Source organism: Eulemur rufifrons, chromosome 2, assembly GCF_041146395.1.
Source record: "Eulemur rufifrons isolate Redbay chromosome 2, OSU_ERuf_1, whole genome shotgun sequence".
NCBI lineage: Eukaryota > Metazoa > Chordata > Mammalia > Primates > Lemuridae > Eulemur > Eulemur rufifrons.
The window spans coordinates 59892539-59916649 of NC_090984.1; the positions used below are offsets into that span (position 1 = coordinate 59892539).

Consider the following 24111-nt stretch of genomic DNA (forward strand, 5'->3'; position numbering starts at 1 on the left):
GAGGCCGAGGTGGGCGGATTGTTTGAGCTCAGGAGTTGGAGACCAGCCTGAGCAAGAGTGAGACCCCATTTCTACTAAAATAGAAATTATATGGACAGCTAAAAATATATATAGAAAAAATTAGCCGGGCATGGTGGTGCATGCCTGTAGTCCCAGCTACTCGGGAGGCTGAGACAGGAGAATCCCTTGAGCTCAGGAGTTTGAGGTTGCTGTGAGCTAGGCTGATGCCACAGCACTCACTCTAGCCTGGGCAACAGAGTGAGACTCTGTCTCAAAAAAAAAAAAAAAAAACAGAAGTGGGCCAGATTGAAGATGCCAGACTGAGTCACTGCAGTAGTTCTGTGGCTACTTTTAATTTTAAATATATATACTGTATATTAAGACTATAGCTCCCACTTATTTCTGAACTCTTCAGAACGGCCCAGAAAACACAAAGAAATCTAGAAGAATTACACTAGGAGTTGGAGCATTCAGGTGTGGGGGGAGACAGTGGCCAGGGGCACTTTGGCCCCAATTCCCCAGAGGGCTGGTTCGTCCTTGCATGTCCCTTTGGTTGACTCATGTACATGCCTCATTGCAAACTGAAAACAAATATCCTGCATCTTGGAAGATTCTAGAAAGAGGTGGTTAGCCTGGTCAGAGTAATCAGGTAGAGCAAACTCAGGGTTTAAGTTAAATCCCATATTGGCAGAAAGTCTTGAAATTCTGAGTAACATCTATCATAGATGTTCCAGTTCTTAGGGGATCAGTTGGACTCTATGTGAATCTAAAACATAGATGATTTCTAAGTTTATAAATTAAGAAAGACTATTCAGGAAGGGTATGCGCTTCTTTTTGTATTGTCTACCAGCACTTAAACTTAGCATTGTGTTGATACTCATAAAAAGAGAAAGTCTGAAAATAAAACAATTGTCCAAACAAATAGTACTTGAAACACATGTTGAAATATAATAACATTTGTGGACCAAGAAGAAAGACTGGCAATTCTCAAAAGATAAATGATTAAGTTTTTAATTTAAATTTTGAACTATAATTTTATACAACTTCAATTTTTGGTTTAAGCCAAATATAAGATAGACTAGGATACATGTGGCAACTATATTGAGTGCATTCCATTCTTCTAAAAAAGTTTTAATTCAATCAGATAGCTTTTTCTTAGGTTACCAAGATGCCAAAAAATTGATTAAATAAAACACTTTTCTTTCAAACAATTATTTTGAACATATAGACATTAACCTAGAAAGATGGTCTAAGAAAAATGTTTTACCAAATCAAGGCATTATGCTCTATCCAAAATGTTGTCTAATAGATTCAGAGCTCAGTATCATAAGTACATGACCTTCTTCAACGTTCAAATTCTTCACCATTGTTCAAATTATTCAAATCCCATCTCCTCAACCCAAAGTGATCATTGACAACTGCTGATGAATTTATATTTTAAAATTCCAGCAAGCTTTAATTGCCCAACTAAATCAGACTAGGATTAAGTCATATGCTTAAATAAACAAGGGGAGGGTTTTTATTTTTTTAATGGACAAGTTTCCTTTCTAACTCATAATTCCCTTAAAAGTCAACCAGAGTATATCTCAAACCAAAGTCAGGATAATGAGCAAGAATGTTGCAGTTCTGAAGGGAGGTGAATGAGCAACACATGTGGTTTCAGCCCTGAATGCTAGGGTTATCAGTTTCTGTTATCAGTGGCTTCAGCTATGCACGGAAACAAAATAATGATGGTTTTCTCATGCAGGTTGAAAGCAGGTTCCAGGAAAGCCCTTTGAAAAATTCCAAATCCTCCCTTTTATCTAGAGCTAAAGCAAAATTATAAGGAACCAGATTCTTAGGAATGAGTTTCCTGCCCTGAGTCACTGGAACAGAATTAGTCTTTCAGCTGAGCTTCCCAGCAGAGAAAAGAAGGAGAATTATGATGGTAGTGGTGAGGGGGCTCCTCTGAATGGTCGGTTCCTAGGAAAGCCCTGATCCGCCATGGTCCATTTACAAAGAGCTAATCAGCAGGAACTTCCTGACTAGGAATCACTCCCTCTCAACCAGACATAAACAGTTGATTTGGTTGTAGCTCTACTACCATGAGCTTCATAGCTGAAATCTAAATCTAGACTCAGAGTAAAACATTAAAAAAATTGTTTATTTTCCATTTACACATTCATTAACAACTTTTTGTTCAGCAATACCTAATATCTTGATTGTAGACCATAATAGATAAAATGTATGCTAGAATGCAACATATTTTTCATTTGATGCCAAGAAGCCAAACTCACCTAAGTTTTAAATACTAACAGCTGTATTTATGGGAGCAATTAATAGAGAAAATCAGCAATTAAGTGTAGGATTGGAACTATATCCAGATGGCCATTCACAGATTGATTGTCTTTCCTGATTTCAGATATTGGCAGGCCTCTTTCTTTAGCAGTTATTTGAAAAGAGCCTAAGAATCCAGGTCTCCATGGACACAAAACTTAATCACAATTCAAACACTTCAGTAAGGCACAGTGTGAAAGTATCATTATTACCTCTCTCAAGCTTCAAGACTTTTGGTTTTTAAGGAAAGAAAAGGATGCGTATACAGAGTAGCAGATAGATGACAGTCCAAGGTGAGGCATGAAAGAAGAGAAGGCCAGGAGGGGATCTAATTACTGAGAACAACATTCCATAGCTCCTCTTAGAATAAAACAGGAAGAAATGGGCTTATATGAGTTTTATGTCTATAAGGACTTCCTGAGAATGATAGTTGTTATTCTCTGATTAGAGACTCAAAGGAAACTCCACAGTAGGCAGTCCTTTACAAAAGAATAAGCATTTACCTAAACGCAGAGATGTTCCACTTAACTTTGGCAGGTCCCGTTCCAGTCCATGAAATGGGGATGACACCCTGCAGTGACCCTAACACCGTCATCCTCAGAGCATTTGAACGAGTTATACAGTCCTTCTCAGACCCTTGATTCTTTAACTGGCATAATGCAAAGCCTGAACACCTGCCCTGATCTCCCTCCAAAGGCTCATGCATTTAAAATAAACCAACTAATGCAGACAGGTATCCAGGCTGACTTCAATTGTCAGGATTGATTAATAAAACATAGATAATTGAAACCCAGATGATCCAGAAAATTCTTTGTAGTTGTTATTTTCCATCTCTGCTTCCAGCTCTTTCTTAGCAGCTCCTACCTAGAAGTCAAACTGACTGCGTTTCATGTCTGCTCCCCGTGGCCATCCTTTCATGGAAGTGCTGACAAGCCCAGGTCACTAACAGGATGCACGGAAGTCGGGAGCATAGTGTTTGGCCCCAGGGTAATTGGCGTTAATCACGGCTGTTTAACTCCCACAAAGTTGCGGATAATCATCTCACAAAGTAAGTTTGTTATATTTGTAGGAAGTCAGCCTCCTTCCAAACCATCTGTTTTCGTCATGAAAAATGGAACAAATGTCGCTTGTCTGGTGAAGGACTTCTACCCCAAGAATGTGAATATAAATCTCCGATCATCCAAGAAGATAAAAGAATTTGACCCTGCTATTGTCGTCACTCCCAGTGGGAAGTACAGTGCTGTCAAGCTTGGTCGGTATGAAGATTCAAATTCAGTGACATGTTCAGTTCAGCACAACAATGAAATAGTGCACTCCACAGACTTTGAAGTGAAGAAAAATTCTTCAGGTAAGTTGTATCTGGCTTTAAGGGGTACAGATTATGGGGAACAAAAATTGGGGGAAAGGCAAGTTAGAGATATAAACTCTAGACAGATACTTCTCAATATGGCATCATGCTGGAAACAAGACTTGGGAACAGCTATAGCCTGCCATTGACTGGGAAGGAAAAGCTAGAATCTAAGGTAAAGCCATCTCGTTTCATTCCCATCTCTCCTCCTCACCAACCACTGCCTCCTTCACATGAGCAACAGTCCTACTACTCAAGTCTGGGATTGAAAGTCCATGTGTAGTCTAATCCAGTGTTAAATTCCAACACAAAGGGCAGTTCAGCCCAGGATGGGGTTAAGAACCCTAGTTCTTCCTACGTACTACAGGCATGCCTGGATGTTGGCCTCATGGTACAATGAAAAAAGCCCAGAATGGGAAGCATGTTGGTTGTGTCAATAGCTGTAGGACCTTAACCAGGTTACACCCTCTGGTCTTCAGTTTACTTACCTAAAGTCTCCTCTAGTTTTAAAACCCTACAGTTTTTTGAGCCCCTTGGTTGCCAATGTAACCCTGACCACTGATGTTTGTTCCAGATGATATAAAACCAAGGGAACCAGAAAAACCCACAATGAAGCAAACTGCAGAGAGGTGCCAGAAACCCAAAGGTTAGTTCAAATGACAGGGCCAATCTCAGGATTGAGGGTTAAAGCAAACTCTGTAATTGTCAACTGGGGTCAAAAAACATCAGATTTTAAAAGAAAACAAAAACTATACTGAGCCCAGTGGGTCTCTTGAGCCTCTGACTCCCCCCAGCAGAGCTTGTCTGGCTACAGGCACAGGCTTCCAAAGCTGGCCTGGCTGGGTGTGAGCCCAGCCCGAGGGCTGCCTGGCACCATGCGGGGCTTGCAGGCCAACGAGAACCGTGGAGATCTGGGGCAGCCTGGTTTCCGCTATAAGCCAGTTTGGGGAAGAGAATTGCATCTCTCCCTGAAGCCACTCTCTTCACTCTTGTTCAACCATAGGTCACACCGAGAAGGTGAACACAGTGTCCCTCACAGTGCTGGGGCTACGAATGCTGTTTGCCAAGAGTGTTGGTGTCAATTTCCTCTTGACTGCCAAGCTATTTTTCTTTTAAGGTAAGAATTAGCCGCCTCTTATTCCCACCTCCACCGAAATTATGCTGCACATGGGGAAAATAGGTTTAGGAATGGTAAGAAACCAAGAATCATCGGGAAGGGAAAATAGAGACATATTTAGAATTAATAAGGTGGGCTCTCTCAGATACTCAGCATAACAATAGCCCATCTCCTGTTACCCTTTCATTTTGAGCCAGACTCAAAACCCATTAGGTAGTATAACGTACTATTTTTCTAATATACCAGCCAATAACCCACCTCCACCCCAGAGAGAAAATTGAAGCTAAATAAGGAGAATTAGTCTTTCACTGCTGTTTATTTGGCCAAGAGGCCACGGGTTATTTGCAAAGCCTTAAGTAAAGCTCCACCTGAAAAATATTGAGGGGAAGCAGAACCTATCTTCGTCAGATAAAGGGAATGTCAGCTCCCACTCCCTAGTCATAGGACCAGCCTGTCCATGTGTGGACCGACCTGTTTTTGGGAAGAACCTGACCCCCGCCCCATTGGTAGTGAATAGCCCACTACTAGCTACTCAGGATACATACAAAGCTGGGGCTGAGACATTAATTATTTGCTTGTTACTTGCATTCCCCTTTCAAGTAATCTTGTGCATGAAATTCAAACAGGGCCTAGGTCTGCCTGTGGAGCTCATCCCCCTTATTCCTTCTCCAATACCCCACATACTTATCAGCCCCAGCTCCTGTTCTAGGTACAGCCCTAGACTTCGAGGGTTGGACTGTAAACATACCCAGTCATTCCCAAGTGGGTGTCCAGCCCACTTGTTATTTTACTGACAGTCCGGCAGACACAGTGACTGTATAAAAAGAGCACTACGCTAGCACTAAAACAATCTGGGTTTTAGTCCTGACTTTATCACTAACTCACTGTGTTGCCTTAGCCAGTGTGTGTCACCTCTATGGGCCTGGGTTTTTGTATCTATAAAACAAAGGAGTTAAACATGACTAAAGGAGAGCAAATGGGTTTCATGACTTGTGCCAACACTGACAGCTGAACTAGCTGAACTGTCGCCATATGTGGAAGGGAAACACGCCACAGTAGATTAGTGATGTCTGCAATGGTCCAGCATAGCAAGTGCTGGCCGCCCCCAGACTACATGACCCCTAGGATCCCATCTAGCGCTGACAATCTATGGTGCTCTAACAACTTTCTTCACTTGCAGGCTGACTGGCACAAGGAGGCCACATTCCTTGAAAGAAACCAAAAGTTTTAAAAGATGATTTCTCCTGGGCTTCTCACTTCTGATTCCAGCTGACCCGTCACAGCCTTGTTTGAAACGCTGCTGGACAAACCAGTTTTTCTTTGGAGGCAACAAACCCAGCTCATCCTCCAGCCTGGTAGAAAGACAAAAGTCCTGGAGATGAGGGTTTATGGTCCTAACCTATTTATATGTTGCTTTTTAAAGTATAGAGGGACATAAAGGGATGTAGGACTCTTTTTTTACTACAACTGATACACTTTGAAAATGGTATTTCATTCCTTTTGACTTTCTTTACCTTCAGAAGTAGAAAGTGGGAACCAACAGGCTCCCAGCTCCATTCTCCATGAGGAAAATAGGCCCTGGGGGAAGAAGAGCAGGTGTCCTTGTACCTAAACATGGAAGCCTCTGCTCAACCAAGCCAAGATTTGCCCCACACCGGCATCCACCTCTGCCCACCTTGTCCTACCCTCTGTATTCACTTCCACAGCCACACGAGACATTTTGCATGACGAGGGAGGGGGACAAAGTTTCAGCACTTTCTGCTTTTCCAATACTTTACAAACAAGTTTACATTTGACTTCCCTAATACTCTTTGATCAGGCAATGGGGTTTCTGAAATCTCATCTCAGTACTGTCCAATCTATTAGCAAAGATCAGAGTAAAATACAGAGGAAAGGTACTTCCTTCTGTTAATTAATTTAATATACGTGAACTGACTCCGTCTAAGTTCCAGGCACTGTAGTGAGAGTACAAAAAAGACATTGGCCCTGCTTTCGAGCAAGTGTTTTTGAAGGGAGAGATAGTAATGGGACCCCTCTCTTTCCCCTATAAAAACAATATTTTTACTGTCTTTTGCCTGCCAGTCTATGCACAGGGAGTTTGAGATCACTGGGCACTGACTCTTTTGCCTGGGCCTTTGGTGTTGGTGGTTTTCTGCCTTTCTTCTCAGCCCCTGTCTCTGTTGCATTTATTAAACTGCATTGTACGTACCTCACCTCTGGCTTTATTCATTGTGGACCACTGCAGGGGGCAAGTCCGCTCTGTGAACTCACTATTAGTCAGCTGAAAGCCAAACTGAGCTTATAGGTCACGCCGCAGCTTCCCGTACCCCAAGCCTACAGAGCCCCTGCCTTGGGGACCCAGCCCTGGGTTTCCGGCTGCTGCTACAGCAGTAACAACAGCAGCACCCTCGCTGTGGCTAACGAGCTGTGCGACTCCCACCTCAGGAAAGCCACAGCTTTTCCCAGGTGCACCCGCTCAGGTAGCAGAGCCTGAGCAGCCCATTATTGTGGTTTCCTCAGCACCTATGTGAAGTGTCAGGTGGGGGGCGGGGGGTTCCAAGTGAAAGAGCAAACATCAACTCTGCTTGCCATCACCAACTGCAAACCCCCGCATCACATCTTGGCAGCCCAGCAAAAGAAAGGGGGCAATAGCAGAGTCCATGGGTTTAGGACAATCTGTTATTGGGTAAGCCGGGCCCATCCAAGGATCAGCAATTGAAAGATTCCCCACAACTTCATCTTGTATGTGGAAAGAATGCCTGTTTCTAAAACATTCACATCCGTTACCGTGGGTAACATTAGGATGTTCCTCTGAAGTTGCTAGCAATGAAAAGATTACACCCTCATTTCAGATGGGACAAAAGCATGCCCTCCCCACTCCCCCCCAAAAAAGTATGTACCCTGTCCAAAGTAATTCTATGAGGCAGGGATATCGCTTGGAGCAGAACCCAGGTCTCAAGACTGTCAGCCCCACACAGAGTGGCATCATGGACATTGGAGACTCACGAGGGGGTTGGAGGGGGGATGAAAAAGTACCTGTGGGGTTCAATGTACACTACTCGGGTGATGGGTGCACCAAAAGCCCAGACTCCACCACTACACAATGTATACATGTGACAGAATTCAACTTGTACCTCCTAAATCTATTAAAATTTTAAAAAAAGAAAAAAAATCATTAAAAAAAAAAGACTGTCAGCCCAAAGTTCCTGCTACAAGAGCACTCTGCATTCCCCAAATGAGGACAAGGTGTCAATCTGAATACCAGCTAGACTGAACTTCAGGATTGTCCTTTATTTAGCATATAGATGAGCCAGCCTCTGGCCCACTTTGCCAGGGAAAAAAAAAAATCTAGCATGTCACCATGAATTTCTTCCACTGAAAGGAGCCTCCAGAAAAGGTTTAAGGCTAGAGCCAGGGAGGACAGCAGCTGCCTTCCAATCCAGGGGCCATGCATGTGGCCTGTGTGACGGACATGTGACACACCCATCATGTGGCCTGTGTGACGGACATGTGACACACCCATCATATGGACTGTGTGACGGACATGTGACACACACATCATGTGGCCTGTGTGATGGACATGTGACACACCCATCATGTGGACTGTGTGACAGACATGTGACACACCCATCATGTGGACTGTGTGACAGACATGTGACACACCCATCATGTGGACTGTGTGACAAACATGTGACACACCCAAGAGGCAGCAGAACAGGGGCTCCAGGGGGCTGAGCCACTTGCCCAAGGCCTTGGGCTCCCTCACCCTGTGTTCTTTCCATCCATCCACACAGTGGCTACTGTCCACCCGCTGTTCCTGCGGTGCAGGGAAACTGCTGCCCAAACTGCCTGTGATCAAGCCTCAGGGTGCAGCCCCAGGACAGAGCCCTGGAAGTGCAGGGCCCCATCCCTGGCTCTGTCCTTAGCCAGCTATGAGACCTTGGGAATGCCCGAACTTCTCTGGGCTTCAGCGTATTTCCTATAAAATAATATGGAAGGCCTCTTCCATTTCTAAGATTGCACCTAATAACTCTAAAGTTCTATTAAGGCAGAGAATTCAACAGAAGTTGAGGAAGGAGGGGATGAGGCCCAGGGGCTGAGGGTGTATCTACGGCAACATCACATCCTCGGCTTCCCCCAGAGGGAATTTTCTCTGCCGGAGACACCACCGAGCTCCAAACTCAGGGATTTGGAAGCTGGGATCCTGGGATTCGCAGACAACGTTCTAGGATACCTCAGTGCTCTTCAGTGGAAGAAAAAAATTTCTCTAATTAAAGTAAAATGGAGGCATCAGAGAGCATCAGGGAGAAATAAGATGGTTGGATGTAAGAAGATGCAAAAGATAAACTGGGGGAAATTTTTTAAGTACATAACTTTATGTTCAAATTGATTCTTAAAATGAAAACAGATCAATTCACAATAATGAATAAATGATGATGGAGAGTAATATAAAGACACTGCTGATGGCTCACCTTAGATGGACCCCTCACCTGCACCATCTGATACCCTCACAGCAAATGCAGCACAAGCCCCAGTCAGTACCAGGTGTGACCTGGCCAGGGGGACACAGAGACCGTACCCCTCACACACGCGGCACTCCTTGCCTACCACGAGTCACTCAGGTGGCATGGGCCCACTGAGTCAGAAGTGGGGAGATGCTCTGCTCCTCTGAAGCCCGGGTGCTCCCTGGATATGACGTCTCAGCAGAGACTTCAGGACACTGTAAAGGCCAGGCTGGAACACGAAACGGCTGGGAGAAGGATGCCAGGTCTAGGACGTGGCCTGCCCTGAGAGGTAGCTCCCCAGACCTGTGCCTGGGGGGTTGTGTACAGATTTCCTGGGCACCAGTGTCACTGTGGCAGAGAAGCAATAGTAAGTGGCACTGTCTTCAGTCTTCACTGGGGACATTAGCAGGTAGAGGGTTTTCTGGGTCTGACTGTGCTTCACAGAAAACCGACCTGGAGTAAAAGCTACACCTTGAGATCTGGTGGCACCCTTGTAAAGGACAAACTGAAAGGAATAATCTGGCCTTATTCAGTGCCAGAGTAAATCTGGATTTGAGAATCCAACGTTGTAAGTGCAGCGCAGTGTCACCTCACTGCCACTGGCCGCTATCTGGCTTGAAGTCACTTCGTTACACAGCATGCCCTTGTCTGTGGAGAGATGAGAAAATAGTGAATTCTGCACTCCCCAGGCACTGGGTCCAGCACAGCCCCAGCACAGAACTTCTACCCCTTCTACAGGGGTGGAAGGACCCAGAAATAAAACCGCAGGCAGAGAATAACTGAAAAGCCAAGAGTGAGAGGGGAAGAGGCCAAGCCTTCTAACGTCAGAGAAAGGGAAACGGGGTTATAGAACAGGAGGAATGCAAACAAATGAATCGACTTACAGAAAAACAAAAGGCTAAAGCCTGCAATAAGAATCATCTTCTCTTCTTATGAGGGCAAAGGATATATAATAAAAACAGGGTTCCAGTCTCTGAGACCTCCTTAGAGCTTCTGGCAGGAGGAGATGGGAGGGAAGTGAGGGGAGACAGGCCCCCCGGCAGTCAGGTGACTGAACTGGCTGTGACTCCTGAGGCAGATGACTCCAGCCAAGGAAGCTGCTGTTGTTATTGCGATCTTGGGCCTCAATCCATCTTGAACTAATACTTTTGACAATGAAAAGGAATTACATTATTTAAAAAAAAAAAAAAAAAAAGATGAAGGAAGGGAAGGGGCAGGGAGGGAGGAAAGAAAGAAAGGAGGAAAGAAGGGAGGAACTGCATGCCCAATGATGGCATTCTTGGATATCCAATTGCTATAAAAGTAGTTTACTCTCCATTTCTGTATCATCTGGTTGCAGACTGGTGTACCAGTCCACAAAGCACACGTCCCTTTGAGTAGCACTGCCTCACAGCACCTAGCACAGCTCCATGTACTCTGCTGTACTCGGTATAGGGAATAAATGCATGAGCACTTTGGACAAGTCCCTTACTCCTCTGTGTAAAGGGGGAGGAAAGGGGATTGGATGAGATTGGCTGTAAAATCTATCCTAGACTTGCATTCTTGAAGTTTTCTATTTCACATGCTTGAGGCAGTGCCCTGATCCTGAAATGCTTCTTGTACTTCGACAGCATGACTTTCCACCTCTCACTGGGCCCTTTGCAGCACACACTGGCTCCAGCCGGAAAATTCTCCCCCAAAGCAGAGCTTCCCAGTGGGTGAACTGCCTTGAGTGGATTACAAGCTTGCTGAGATAGTGCTCAGAGCGGCCATGGGTGCTTCGGGTGGCTGGAGCCCCTGAGCCAGCCACTCCCAGCCACAAGCCGTACAAACATGGTTTTCCACACAAGCCATGACATGACAACAGTTGGGAAGCACTGCTGTGAAAAACAGAACACTGACTCACTCCCCAAAACCCAGGAGTGTTTCTAGGAGTTCATTCATTTACCTTTTCCCCTACATCTGATTCATCAGCAAGACCTGTCGGTTCTACCATGAAAATATACCTCTAGTCCATCCAGTACTTCTCCCATCTCCACTGCCACCACCTCCTGCAAACACCATCACCTCTTACTGGGACCATTGCAATAACCTCCTAACTCGTCCCCTTGCTTCTGCTTTTGTCCCTGGACTATCCACTCTCCGGGTCTTCATACGATGTAAATCACATGATGCCAGCTGGACCCCCTTCCTGGGCCTGTAACACCCCAAGTGATCTGGCCCCTGCCCCCTCTACAGCCTCCCCCCACATCTGCTCCTCATTCTCTCCCCTCCAGCTGCCGTGCCCTTCCTTCCGGTCCCTCTGTGCCGCCCTGTTCTAGCTGCCTAAAACCCTGGGCCCAGTTTTTCACAAATCTTGGCTCAAAAAGCTTTCTCTGGGCCGGGCGCGGTGGCTCATGCCTGTAATCCTAGCACTCTGGGAGGCCGAGGCGGGTGGATCGCTCAAGGTCAGGAGTTTGAGACCAGCCTGAGCGAGACCCCGTCTCTACTAAAAATAGAAAGACGTTATATGGACAACTAAAAATCTATATAGAAAAAATTAGCCGGGCATGGTGCCGCATGCCTGTAGTCCCAGCTACTCGGGAGGCTGAGGCAGTAGGATCGCTTAAGCCGAGGAGTCTGAGGTTGCTGTGAGCTAAGCTGACGCCACGGCACTCACTCTAGCCTGGGCAACAAAGTGAGACTCTGTCTCAACAAAAAAAAAAAAAAAAAAAAAAAGCTTTCTCTGGCCACTCTTACTAAATTAGTCGCCCACCCACCCATAACCACCTTCAATGACATCTCTGTTCTTATTTTCTCACAATCACCAACTAAAATCATCAGATTTGTACGTTTATTGTTTATCTCTGCCATTGCAGCCACACACACACCATGATAAAGGCTCCATGAGGGCAGAGACCTTGTTGATCTTTTCGCTGATAGGTCCCCAGCCCCTAGACTTGTGTCTGCCACATCACAATCAATCAATATTTGTGCAATAAAGGAGTGCAACTCTCTCCACTTAAAAACTCACCACTGACACAGATAAGTTTGCCAGATTTAACAAATAAAAATACAAGACACCCAGTTAAATGTGCATCTCAAATAAACAGCAAAAAAAAAATTAGTAATACAGGCATTTGGGCCATGCCATATTTGGAACATACTTATGTATTTTTTAAAGTATTTATTGTTTATCTGAAATTCAAATTCCACTGAGTATCCTGTATTTTATCTGGCAACCCTAAGCCCAGAGAATAGCAAAAGTAAACACCAGACAGGTCAAAGCCCCACCGGGAGCATCCCCAGGGCCCCTGGATGTGGGAGAGGAAGGTTCACGGCCCAGTGGCTGCCCCACCTGCAAAGCAGCTGCCAGCTGCCATGGCCTGCACCGCCGCCTGCTGGCAGGGTCCCACCCCCAGCCCCCAGCCCCCTGCTGGAAGAAGTCAGAGTCAGAGCCTCCAGGTCTCCCAAGCCCATGGACTCTGCTTGCTGCCCCATTCACAGTCTCCTGGTGTCTGTCCCTGCTCTATAGGTGTCACCCAGGCTTGATATTTATTTGAGAGCTGAGTATTCCCTTCCTGATCTAGACCCTAACAGTCTTCAAGTCAAGCTGCTCCTCCTCGTCTAACTGCCCAACCTCAGCTACATCTGCCCACACCCAAGCACAGAGAAGTGGGCTTCACGGGCCTTCACACAGAGGCACGCATCCTCTCCCCTAACGCTTCGCACTGAGGGTTCAGACACTGAGCCCTGCTTGGAGTGGCATAACCATGGCTCTCCTGCCCCGGTGTCCTTCCAGTGTTCCTCAAAAGGCACCCGTTCAGGAAGTGCACTTCTCAAACAGGAGTGCAGTATCACGGCTAAGAGCAGACTTCTGGAGCCAGTCTGCCTGGGTTCATAGCTCCTCCCATTTACTTGCTATGTGACCTTAAACATGACCTAACCCTCCAAGCCTCAATTTTCCCATCTGTAAAATGGAGATAATAATAACTTTTGCAAAGGACTATTAGAAAATTAAATGAAATAACACATGTGATACACCCAGCAAATAAATGATCTATGAATGTCAGGTGTTGCTGTTGCTATTGTCATTTTTATTCAATAGACAGATGAATGTAGTTCCTAAGAGCATTATTCTCATCAAAGATGCTGAGAAAAAAGATGCTGAGTAAATCTAAAATTTAAAGTTTTGAAATTTAGCAAAAGATACATTGTACCAATCAATGGTTAAAAAAAAAAAATCTGACGTCTTTAATTTGCCATCAGTGCTGCAAGCATGTCCTAGAGCTCTGTGCTCCCCTGAGACCTGAGGCAGCTGAGGCAAAACCCCTAAGAGCACTAGGAGCAGGAGAAATAAGCCTTCTAGCCCACTGTTCTTATGTCTTCCAACAGTTGTATTAATAACAGGCTCGTGCATGACAGATCACAATATGTGACCAAGTAACCCCAAAGTTTAGGAATAGAAGACAGCCTCAAGATTTAATGACCCACTAAAGAAGTACTGCCCCTGAGTGTCTCCACCCCATCTTCTGTAAGCCTGTTGACTGGCATCTACAGCCTGTGCAGCTCCCCAAGTCACCCACCCACCCATGGGGCAGGGCTGTCTCCCCCTAGCCTGAAACTCCCATTCAACAGGGGCCCTCAGAATGGGTAGGGACCAAGGGATTCGGTAAGCAAAGCCACCCTTGTCCCACAGTTTGGATCTTGATCACTTCTGTCACTCAAATAAGGGACTTTTCTCCCATTTCCTTTGAGATGAGTGGCTTTGTTTTTGACCTTGCAGCGCCCTCTGCTGCTCTAATTATCCCATCTCCATAAACAGGTCATACTGGAGGTTGACAGAAAATAGGTCAGGGAAGGAAAACATTCTTTGTTCACAACTTAAGTCAAAGCTGCTATTTCTGTCTCCATTCCCCTTTCAACCCTGGGACTGGCAACTGCTTCTCTGTCTGCCCAGCTAGTCACCCAAAGAGGACTGTCTTTAAGGACATGAGATAGCACCCTAAGAGGACAGGCAAGATATTTTCTTATGTATAAAAAGCCTAATGCAGCAGTAGAGGACATAGGGAAATTTCTTTGGATGGATACAGACAAGTGCATGTCTTCCTTATGAAAGAATGGAAACATGATTTAAAAAGAAAAGCGTAGAAGTAGCTGAATGTGTGGTAACGGGGGTGAGTGGCTGAGAGAACAGATTTCTGCATGTGGCACTGTCTTCCTGTGCCACATTCCATTCCAAGATCCCTGGGACAGACATGCCCGATGGACAGCAGGAAGCATATCAGAGAGGGACAAGGCCCAGCAGATGACTTCTAGCCCCAGGCACAGGCAGCACAGTGGTGACCCAGGGCCTGTGCTTTGGGGAAAGACCTTGCTGAAGACCCTTTGGGCAAGAGCGAGTATGAAGACCCCTACCATGGTTTTTTATCCAGTGACCTCTACAAAGCCAGCATTTGAAGGACTGCTATGAGGAAGAAGGGATTCTCCGTGGTATTGCTGTTTCCACCTCTGGAGCAGTCTTGGTCCAACCAGGTCAGTGACACTTTTCATGATGGGGCTGTGTGGGAGCTGGCCTGACTCTTGCCAGCTAGACTTCTCAAGCCACCTGTAGGGTCTTGTCTCCAGCCATTCTCCAGGGCAGGGAGAGTTATATCTCAATTACCAAGCTAATAATCGGGAGTGGCTATCTGGAGCACACTGGTAAGAAGGATTCTGAGGCCATGGCGACACTCAGAGGAAAAGAGTGATGAGTCTATTAGCAATATCTGCCACAGGAGCAGGAGCAGGAGGTAACACCACACGGCTTGTATTTGCCATCCCTGCTCTAGATGTCATTCCCTGTAATGAGTCCTGCAGAGAAAGAATAATCAGAGCCAACTCTCTGTTGGATTATCCTTTTGGTAAAGGGCAAATTTTTCAATCTCTATCTTTTCCTTGGCTTCCCTGGGATCTCATGGGCCATTTCCCCTGCTATCAATTGCTGTTGCCTGCAGCCTAAGAAATAAAAATTTTTAAATGAATTAGAAGGTTCTATAATTCTCTCTAAAATCATAAAATACATGCCAAAGCCAAACACCTCCCTTGTGTGATTTATCCACTGTTTAACAGGGACAATCACAACCTGGGCCAGCCAACAGAACCCTTGGGGACAGAGACCACCCAGGGAAGGTCCTAGTTCTCCTGATTCACATGAAGGAAGCAACAGAGGCAGGAATGGAACTCAGATGCCCTGAGTTCTAGTCTCAGCTCTACCTCTGCCTACCTACATGACCTTGAGCAAATGTACCCCTCAAAGCTTCAGCATCTTCATCTTTAAAATGAGGGCATTGGCCCAGGCAGTCACTAAGTGTCCTTCTGGGTCTCACATTCTAGGATGCTAGTGTATAAAGCTGTAAAGCTAACCTGAGAGTTAGTAGTTTATATCCCCCTGTGCATGATGCTTGAACTCCTCAGTGCCCAGCAAGAGAAAAGAGGAAAACATGCTTCTTCGTTGGGGGGTAGCATAATTTCTTGGTTCAATATGTGTGACTCATCAGAGCCTGGAGGTTTGTGCCCAGATGCCAAGTTGGAATCCAGTTATTACTGCATCTAGGAGAGAGAAAAGTGCTGAAAACAGCCTTTGGGAAATCATCAATTTGGCCAAAAAAAAGAAGATGAAGAAGGCATCTCTGTCTAGTGTGATAACATTTTGATATCTTATTTATCATCTTCATCCCTAAAATCCACTCTGCTCCCTCCTATCTCTGCTCTGAAAGACAGCAGGAGGGCAGCCCTCCCCCAGGCGAAATGAGGCACCTGTGGGGAACAGAGGGGTTTCTCTCTCGGGTGAGGAAAGAGCAGAGCTGATGCCACATCCCTTTCAACGATGCTGACACCTCCGGTTTTTGTAAAGGTGCTTACTCCTGTGGGTATGGAGTTAATAGGAAACTGACATTTGGAGCCAAGATTAGAGGAATCATGAAACCAGCAAGTAATATCTGGCAGAATTAATTTTTTTCTAGCTGAAAATTGTCAGAGAGATTCAAATATTCCTTAACAAATAAGAACAAAAGATGAATGCTTAATACGATTCAATTTAACACATATTTATTACGAGCCTATAGTTTTTCTCAAAGATCATCTGAGCCAGTTTCTGAGGAGACAGTGTTGTTGCCCTAAGAGACACAGGGGGTTTGTCAAAGGGCCAGAGACTGGATGAACAATGACAACAGATTTATCTTTGGGAGTGGGACACAGTTAACCACAGTGGCCCTGAGTAAGTAGCTTAGCTTCGGAAAAAAATGTGCACAGTGGCATGAATAACCTAAAACACCAGGTAATCAAAAACATTATTGCATGATTGGCTTTAGCATGTAATTCATTATTTTGTGGGGCAGGTTTACCTTTCCAATTGCAAGTTTTCTTACGCTGATCTGCAAAGCCTATGGAGCAAAGGCATTTTAAGAATAAGGCATGTTTTTGAATTTAGGCTCCCAGCAGTCAACAAAGGAGAAGTGGTGATTCTTTGTCTTTCCAGTGATGAAAAAGGGACCGTGGCATCCCTTGTGTCCTTGACTGTCCACAGGAGCCCCCTGCCCTGCCCTAGGTCAGAACCAGTGGGAAACCACCAGGCAATTATCTTCCCATAAATCTGTACAACAGCGTGGGCAGCAAGAAACAGCCACTAGCTTTTCAGGCAATGGGTTCCTTGGGAAGCCAGAGGACTTTGGACCCTCTTGACATGGTTGGTCCTGCTCTCCTCACAGCCCAAGTCCTGAGCTGCACAAGTAGGAGAGGGCAACCCCAGATGACCACTTGCGGGGCTGGCCTCCTCTGTGCCCTTCATCACTCTAGGGACATGACGAGGGTCAGAGCAGAGGGAGCTGCAGCCCAACACAAAGAGGGGCTTTTGGTAAAGGGCCTAGGCACTGTGTGAAGAGCACTGAGATACTCAGCTTTGGGAAGGGGTCTCAGCTCATCGTAAGCCCGGGTGAGTAGCTCCATTGAGCGATAGCTTTAGCAGAACCCCTCAGTACCTAACATCCGGGCAATCAGAGGGCTGAAACACTTGGCCAGATAATGAATTCTCTGATTCAGCGGGAAAAGGCTACAAAAGATTACATCACCTTTCCTGTGGGTAGGCAAGAGTCTGTAGTTTATGTAAAGGCAGCAGCTCCTGTGGGAAGGAAGGAAATAGGAAACTGACATTGGGAATGGGGACTCGAATGAGAGTGAAGCTTAGTAAGCACTATCTTGAAACCAAAGGTGTTGGGTTATTTGGATTAGTTTTTGAATTATGTGAAAGTTCCAAAGAAAGCACAATTGTTCCTGCGATTTGGTTGCAAAATTCTGACTTCAGACTTCTAAAAAGATTAAATGTTAAGGCAGATGGTAGGCTTGGAAACCTCTATTTCCCTATGCAATAAGTAGAGACCTACTCTTTTGTTTGCTTATTTGTTTTATTTTGTTTAGGAAATGGGGAGGAGAATTAGGGGACTAGAATGGGGGGAATAAAAACATTTGCACAGCATTTTTGGATGAATTAGATCCAGAGAATCAAATTAAAAACTCTCAGCTCAGAAAGTCCTTAAAGATCTCCTCACCTATCTCTTTAATGTTGCAAATGAAGACAGTGAAACTTAGAGAAGCCATGAACTTGCTCAGGGTCACACAGCTGACCTGATACCAAGGTCCAGGACAAAGCCAAGACAGCCAAGAAAAAACATCATAGTCCTTGGCCATGGCAGTATCATTTACATCCCTAACATTCTTTACCTTTAACATCCTTTAACTCAAAAAGGAGCCCCAAGTTCCAAAGGGAGATAAAATCATCCTGTGCCTGTTGGAAGGAAAAGCTAGCTGAGGTAGAACAATAGTTGAACTTGCTATTAGGGCATAGGTGCAGCCATCTGCGACTAAAAAAAAAAAAAAACAGAATGAAAATGCTAGTCTTGTCTTCAGACAACGACAATGACCATCAAACACTACCTATAAATTCTGCATAGCTAATTTCTTTCCCAGTGGGAGTTTATATTCTATGATAGATCGCATCAGCTATGTGATTGCTTTGGACCACATGTATACAGAATTGGCTTGCTGAGCCTTGCGGTGTCTTGAAGTGAAAAATCAAATCTCTGGACAAACCTTTCAGCCCTGAAGCCATGGGCTACTGGAAAGAAAGATACCATCACTTATCCTTCCTAATCTGAAGCTTGGAGGTTAGAAAAATATTCCATTTCTTGGGAAGCTCTGCAAAGCTGGATTCATTAAGCCGACACCACAAGTTTTTGCAAAGCCCCTCAGCACTGTGTTCAGCAAACCAGTGGCTCTAAGCTGACATTTGGGGAAGGAACAAAACTCACAGTGAATCTCGGTAAGTGGAGGCAAGCATTGAATCCTTTTCCTGAAAGTGATTGGGGATCCATTTTACACCAACTAACAGAGATGTGGCTTCTTGCCCTACCTCTGCCAATATTCAAGTCCTGCCTGGCTGAAAGAGGCCCTCCCCACATCCCATGGAGGCGCCCCCATGCAGCTGGATGCAGCTCTTTCTAAATTCTCACAAAATCACTTAACTCTCTGGTCCAACTCCTTGGTGGCTCTTCTGTGCCCTCATAGCTCTGCTGGTTTATCAATTAGAGGAAGAGAAGTGCCCATGGACTTTCAGATTTTTAAGAAGAAGAACATTTTAAAATAATAATGATAACTTATTGATTGCTTACATGTGCTAAACAGTGTAACCCATGTTTTCTACCCATTATCACATTTAATCCTTATGCCAGCTCTGTGAGTTAGGTGCCATTATTATCCTCATGCTATAGAAGAGAACTTTTTATATTTGTTTAGAAGCAAAGAGAGGTTGGTAACTTATTCAAGTTGATACAGTAAGAAAGAGGACCTGGAATTTAATTCTTGGCACTCAGCTTCCAGAGCTGAATGCGTATTAGAGAGGGGATTATGTTTAGGAGAAAAATCACTGATGCTTTGTTCACTAAGGTTGCTAAAATAATTCCTTGAGAAGCGTGCTCTCAGCAGGTAAAGCCAAGGATTGATCAACAGGACCACTGTGACCCAGTTATATGTTCCTAACCCTTGCATCAACATCATCAAACAGTTACCATTCCCCCCACTTTACAGATGAGGAAACTGAGGTACAGCAAGTTGAGGAACTTTCCCTGGGTTTCAAACCCACGTCTGTCTGACCCCAAAGCCTGAGCTCTTTCAAATTAACTGCAACTGCCAAGGAGCTAAATTAACTACTTACTGAATCAATAAGACAACACCTAACAGGCTGTTAGGTAAAAGAGTGGTCACATTTTCTCCATAGTTCCTCTCTCTTTTTAGGAATAACCATACACTTGTGTGATCTCATGCTTCCCTTGGAGGAGTGGGTGGAGCCCTGGCTCCCAGCCCCTGGAGGAAGGGTCTCGGCAGTATTTGTAAAGCAGTTCATGGGGGTGTAACTCAGGGTGGATCTGAAAAGTTCATCTTTGGAAAAGGAACAAAACTGACAGTAAACCCAAGTAAGTTTGAATGACTATTGCTTCCAAATTTCTCTCTGGAACCCTGATTTCCAAATTTTTCATTCTGCTTTGTAACTCAAGTCCAAACCACAGCAGTCCCATTAATGGATTCCAACTCAAAAAACTGCTGATGTATTCCTACTGCAGGTAGGGCCTGCTGTTTACCCTCACATGCCATTTTAGCCAACGATCGTGCTAGTGGAGCATGGACTAAGGAGTCAGACTGTTAGAAAGCTGAATTTCCTATTATAATTGGTGGAGTTTCCAATGGGACTATGAGAAAATCGATTAACTCTCTGAGCCTCTATTTTCCTCCTCTGTAAAAGTGGGGCGGGGAGCGGCAGGCAGTTCCTGCTCTTGTTTTATCAAAGCAGGTAGACTGAGGGAATATTGGCACATGTCCAGTAAAGTGACAATAAGTACAGGGGGAAAAAAGGAAGGCCCCACATGGTCCATAAACTCTTCCACCAGTTCCTCACTATTTTTAAAGAGCTGGTTTTATCAGGGGTTCTTCAGTGACAAGTAAACATGTCAGTAAGTATCAAGGGGAGTTTGGGCAACCGAGTTTTTGTAGAGTCTCGTGTCATTGTGTGATACAGGAGCCAATAATAAGCTGACGTTTGGGAAAGGAACAACTCTGAGTGTCAGACCAGGTATGTTTTAATGAAGATTATTTGTTTCCAAACATAAGCCACCATCCTTAGAAATTCAGTGAAAGATAACTGAGTCACCCACCCAGTTATTAGCATCTGTCACCATGTGTTTTCCTGGTGAAAATGACAATCTGAGCAGCCCCTGCCTGGAGCCCCTTCAGGAGAGGTTTCTATAACACCTTTAAGCACCTGGGAATGTTAAGTGTGTTTTGGTTAATAGAGGTGTGTGTCTGACAAATGGAATCTGAATTGAAGTTTTAGTGTGTAAGGACAGAAAGTGCTTAGAAAAGAAGGAGAAAAGGACAGGAAGATTAGACTAAAGTACATAGCAACGGCAGAGAGTGTGCAATGCAACCTGACCCAGAAAGAGACAGCGAGGTGTAGCCTAATGATATAAACAACCAAATGACCTTGTCTTCCCAAGGCTTCCATGTTGGTGCAATTAGGAGAAAGAATTATCTAAACCCTATAAATCTCGAAATCTTGGAGCAAAGCTAGTTGGATAAAGCTATGTAAGATTTTCTGGTACTGACATTGCCAACAAGCTGATATTTAAGGAAAAAGATAAGGTTGAAAGCAAATATTCAAATTAGTCAGAAAGATCGTGAACTTCTGAAAACATGCCCCAGGATGCTGTTAACCACTGTATTTCTAATTGGGTCCTCATGGACCATTTTCATCCCTGCCTTGGCTGAGCTTTCTGCATCAAAGAAGACACTTTTGATACCCACTCATTTCTATGCCCCTCATTGAAAAAGTGGCAACTAAGCTTGGGAGTGTAAGAGAAGGATCCCCTAATCCAGAGGGATATTTTGAGTGTTGCCCCACCATTCTCAAAACAAACCTAATTTCAATTTACTTGAATGTAGCTGAAATTTTGCTTCATGAGCAAATTTCTATTTTCTGTAGCAATGGAAGCTCCCCAATTGTTTGGGGTTTAACTTTTGCTTATAATTTCCAAAAGATACCAACTATTCAATGGGTACCTCAAAATAAAACTTATACTCCCCATTAGAAAGGCTAGAATCCAAACATCCTAGTAGGTATTCTGTTAGCATCACATGACCTTCCTAAAGTCCTTTATGACTAAAACAGTATACGATAGAAAAGCATTTCCATGCTGATCTGTGTGCCGGGGGCTAACTAGAGTCTAAGGAGCTGGTGAGTCGGCTGCTGTTTCCAAACTGGATTGGATATTTACAGTCCTCCAGATACTAAAAATAGTAATCAGAAAAAGCACATGCAATTCCATTTTTTCTTCATAATTCTCATCTTTCCCAAAGAACTGTTATAAATTTTCTCCCAAAGTTATTATATTCATCCTTCTTTTGGTTCCTCTGTACATGATATATACAGAGATGAAATATCGGTTAAGATTCAAAAAACATCCATGAGATTTAACTTAAGCTTTCCCTGTCAGAGAAATTCTAAGAGCTAAAAAAGATGGGAAGCTGATATCTGGGAACTAGATTAAAAAGAAAATCCAAATTAATCCCAAGGAGCCATGCTCAGTTGATAGTTATTTAGACATGTCAACCCTGTAAGCCTAGTTGCTCAGTTGGCTGGACTGGCCCTATCTTGGTCTTGCCTGAAAAAGTAATAATAACTTGTTTGCCCCAGACCTGTCTTGAGAAATGTCAGCCTCCAGATCGAAAAAACTCCTTGTGATTTGGTTTATTTCTGTAGAGTTTTATCATTATACACAGTGTTCTGGAAGTAATAGAAAAGTGCATTAGAAGCTCCTGCAAATGGAAATGAAATATAAATTTAGATTGTAAATACTTGACTGCAGTAAATAAATAACAAGAAAAAGGATGAAGAGATTAGAAACTTGCCACATTTCTCTAACCCTAAAGAGGATGTGTCTATAAATAGTCTAAAAACTACTGAAGAGGAGGGGGAGGAGGAAGGAGAAGAACAGAAGCAAACAGATTTTCTCCTAATCTTCTTCACTTTGCAAAATTAAAAATTGTTTTTCAATCAAATTTCCCCCAGCAGAAGAAGAAACCTTGTTTGTTTCTCCACTAAATTTCCTGTGGGTAGGTGTCTCCCAGAATCGATTTTGGGGCTGGCTCTCTGTTCGTGCCCCTGCTGGGTGGAAGGGCATGAGCACGAAAATAAATCCGAGTAAGTGTGGGGGGGCAAGAGGGTCGCAGGAACAGGATTTTCCCCGGATTTTCTGCATTGCCTTTTAACCTTTCCTGTCTGAGCCTGATAAATTAGGTCCCAGACGAGCAGGCCCTAAGATTCAAACCAGAAACTTTAAGGAGGAAGCCAGCTTAACTTCACTCGGGAGACCCAGCGTACCCTGACTTTAAAGATTCTTTTAATCCAGCGGTTTTTAGGGAGAGCTCTGAAAAGGCTGAAGGAAAGGTTTTTTAAAAAGTTAGACTTCTATGAAGTGAAAATAAAGATGTTAAATATTTGACTAGCAAAGAAACTGAAAAGGCGGGCACATGTCTACGACTGCTAAAGGAGGCTTTGTGAAGGAGAAAACGAGCAGCTCCAAGGAGACCCTGTCCTGAGCTCCTCTGGTCAGGGACACTCGGGCGTTCTCCACCGCAGGCTGGCAGTGCTAGGAGAGCAGAGCAGGCTCCTTCCTGGGCAGGGAGAGGGTGGCGCGGCTGCAGTTTCTGTAAAGCTGTGTGCTGCGGTGTAACTCAGGGAGTGGCGCCCAGAAGCTGGTATTTGGGCAAGGAACCAGGCTGACCGTTAACCCAAGTAAGTAAGAAAGGGTGAAGCTGCATGCGGCTCACTGCAATCTTTGCCTTTCCGGGCCACGTCCTGCCAGCTGTCCTTGCCGGACACATACTCATTTTGCTTAGTCCATTACGGAGAAACAGACCGGGAAAGATGGGAAAGCCCTCAAATTTCTACCTTTAAATGTGTTTCTGTAAAAAATCCCTTGCTCTCACCTTCTTCTGCAATCAGTTTCCAGTAAACCAGAATCAAGTGGGTTGATGTGAGCAATTTCAATGAAAAGCAGAGAAACAGTTACCTCCAGAGTGTGATAAAGTAGAAACTATGTGAGTACCAGCCAGGGGAAGACAATTAGGAATGAAAAAAAAGAAATGGATTACAAAAACCAAGGTGGCAGCTTAGTCATAAAAAGAACAATAAAAAATGTAAACTTAAATTTTAAAAAATGTAATATATACACACACACACACACACACATATATATATAAGGGCTATCCAGCCGCGTAATTGTTCTCATTATATTAACAATGGCTGGATACTTTCCGGACAGCCCTCACATATATATCAGGGCTCCAGTGCCCTCTGGAAGCCCAGCTCCCACCTATAACAGGTGCCTTCTGGACTTATTATCAAATAACCTGTAAACCTGTAGTTTGAGTGCAGGGTTGAGAGATCAAGACCATATTGACCCCCGGGGCCTTTCCACAAAGAGCAGCTTCTGTTCCTGTTTTTGTAAAGCCTCCTCTGGCTGTGAGAATAGTGGAAGTGGCAGCTATAAACTAACCTTTGGAAAAGGAACTCTCTTAACCGTGAATCCAAGTAAGTTTGAAGGGAGTGGGGGGAGGAGGGTTCAAAACCTTCTAACTTAAATTACTTGCCCCTCCAAAAGATCACAATTTAGCTTTCAAATCTAATGTTTGTATGGTCCCCATCAGAGGGATTAGAATTCCGTTGTACAAGACTAAATTACTTTCAGCTAAAAACATTCCTATTATCCATCTTAAACAAG

At 44.4% G+C, this 24111-nt stretch overlaps 2 gene segments (V, D, J or C); both read left to right on the forward strand.

Annotated features, from left to right (window-relative positions):
- LOC138393882 (T cell receptor delta constant-like) overlaps positions 1-6492 on the forward strand; it is a 171958-nt gene extending 165466 nt beyond the window's left edge. The window contains 4 exon segments of the C gene segment in view: positions 3386-3664; positions 4239-4310; positions 4668-4781; positions 5962-6492. Of these exon segments, the coding sequence occupies positions 3386-3664; positions 4239-4310; positions 4668-4780 (464 nt within the window).
- The window catches only part of LOC138393889 (T cell receptor alpha chain constant-like), a 273991-nt gene that overhangs the window by 186445 nt on the left and 63435 nt on the right, over positions 1-24111 (forward strand).